Source organism: Coptis chinensis, chromosome 6, assembly GCF_015680905.1.
Source record: "Coptis chinensis isolate HL-2020 chromosome 6, ASM1568090v1, whole genome shotgun sequence".
Lineage (NCBI taxonomy): Eukaryota > Viridiplantae > Streptophyta > Magnoliopsida > Ranunculales > Ranunculaceae > Coptis > Coptis chinensis.
In genome coordinates this window covers 39,479,923-39,481,820 of record NC_141461.1, presented here as the reverse complement: position 1 = coordinate 39,481,820, position 1,898 = coordinate 39,479,923, and the positions used below count along the sequence as shown (strand labels likewise).

The 1,898-nt window shown below is 40.6% G+C and overlaps 1 protein-coding gene across 1 annotated transcript; it reads right to left on the bottom strand.

Moving 5' to 3' along the window:
• Positions 1 to 201: 201 nt before the first annotated feature.
• Positions 202 to 1,898, bottom strand: LOC147492935 (peroxidase N1-like). The gene is made up of 3 exons (XM_086566481.1): positions 1,386 to 1,898; positions 1,138 to 1,300; positions 202 to 1,039 (listed from the first exon to the last, which is right to left on the bottom strand). Exons 1-3 carry the CDS (start codon positions 1,782 to 1,784, stop codon positions 618 to 620), a joined length of 984 nt encoding a protein of 327 aa, XP_086422607.1. The 5' UTR covers positions 1,785 to 1,898; the 3' UTR covers positions 202 to 617.

The following is a 1,898-nucleotide window of genomic DNA, read 5'->3' as shown; positions in this document are numbered from 1 at the left end:
ATAATCATAACTTTCACCGTCGAACATCGGGATTAAGTTTTGGGCATAATTGAACCCACTTGTATTTGGTACTGTTGCCATGTTTGAAGAGACTTTTAGTTATAAGTACCTTGCTGGCTTGCTCTAATACCAAAATTTTTTGGAGCAATTGAAGATTAGAGAGTTGGTTTTAATTAAAAGAATAGGATACAAAACAAAATATGAAAATAAACTTTAGGCTTTATTATTGATGAGCATAAGAAAATAGGGAACTCAATATTCTTATGACTTTGATCAATTACATAGTCTGGAGCAAAACTCCTTATTTATACTTGTTACAAAACGTTATTTGTAACCTTCTTTGCTTTGAAGTCTTTGACTTCTTAAGCACTAAGTATTTGAATGCTTGCTGGAGTAAGCAGCCGACTAAAACTATCACCTCCTTAGTTAGTGTTCCTTCTCGATCGAGGACACCACACCATCACATTCTTGACTAGCCTAGATAATTCTAGACACAAGATTACAAATTATTTATTTTTCTCACTAATTACCATACACCATCTTCTCATTATTAAATATAACTATACTTAGCTTACGCTAAGCGATCGACAAATTGATGATACATGCTCTAGTTGAAACTAGTTAATCGCAGAGCAAACTCTGCGAATCTCGCCTTGTGTACCTGTCTTCACTTCTATATTACTCATCTTCACCATCGACCTGCCAAACTCAATACCAAAACTCAACCCGGGCGAACCTCTCATGGAACTTGAAAATTGCTGTACAATAGTTCTAGTTGAAGTATCCGTCCATAACTTTTGATCGGACTCGAGTACCCCCCTTCCATTCCTCAAGTTTGTAAAGAATGAAGTATCAAAACGGTTTTCGCTCCCAGTGTCTAGGGCAACACGTCTGTTTTCACCGCCAGTGGGTGGACAAAGAGCTCGTAACTGAGGAAGAAAAGATGGGTCGATGCTTGGGTCTGGACCTCCTGTGTTATTATAGTTGTACAGTCTGTAGCTGAACACCACGCACGCTGCAGTCCCAATGGTGTGCCCTCCTGGTAACAAATTTAGAATGCATGTATACTACGGTTAGCGAAAAGGAACCTTTTGATGCTAGTAGTATAATTTATCTAGTTGTTCAATTATATATTACCAACAAGAGCCACCATATCCTGAGTATTCAGTCCCTTAGCAGTAAACTTCTGCTTTTGTACGTCAACGGAATCTGTGAAAGCAGGAAGATTAGAGGCATCGGAAGCCAATGAAACACGTCCATCTCTACGCCCAGTCGGCACTGGCCAACTTTGTCCATTTGTCTGCCAAGGTTATACGTAAATATCCGTGAGTATATATTGTTCATTTTGAGTCAACTAAGTTCTTTTGTTCGTTTTCATTACTTACCAAAACCACGGAATCTCTGGCAGCTAGAGCAAGAATATCAGCGCAAGATACACGACCAGGGCATGCAGCTTCAAGCTGCCTCTTAGCATCGGCAATGACGCCGTCACCTCTTAATGAGAGATTAGGTGGTGCAGTTTTTTCTGTGGAAGGTCCATCAATAAGAATTGATGCATCACACCCTAGGACAAAGCAGTCATGAAAGTGCATTCTAAGCAAACCGGGAGCAATGGTGGGATCCGAGCGGAAGCCGGATTGAACTGCCGCTGTAACGATGGATTCGGCTTGCGGGCATGTTGTTGAATAGAATCCCACACTAGTGCCCTGGCCTTGAACCGAGGTAGTAGCTAAGGTAAGCAAGAGAAAAATAGAAAGAACGATGTAAGTGTAATTCCTCTTCATTGAAATAGACTATCGGGAAGAAGAAGAAAGGTAGTGAAGGGTTTAGATAATTAAGGTGGTGGAAATGCAAGCTAGCTTGTTGTGAAGCTTTGAGTGAAGTGATGAACTTAAGGG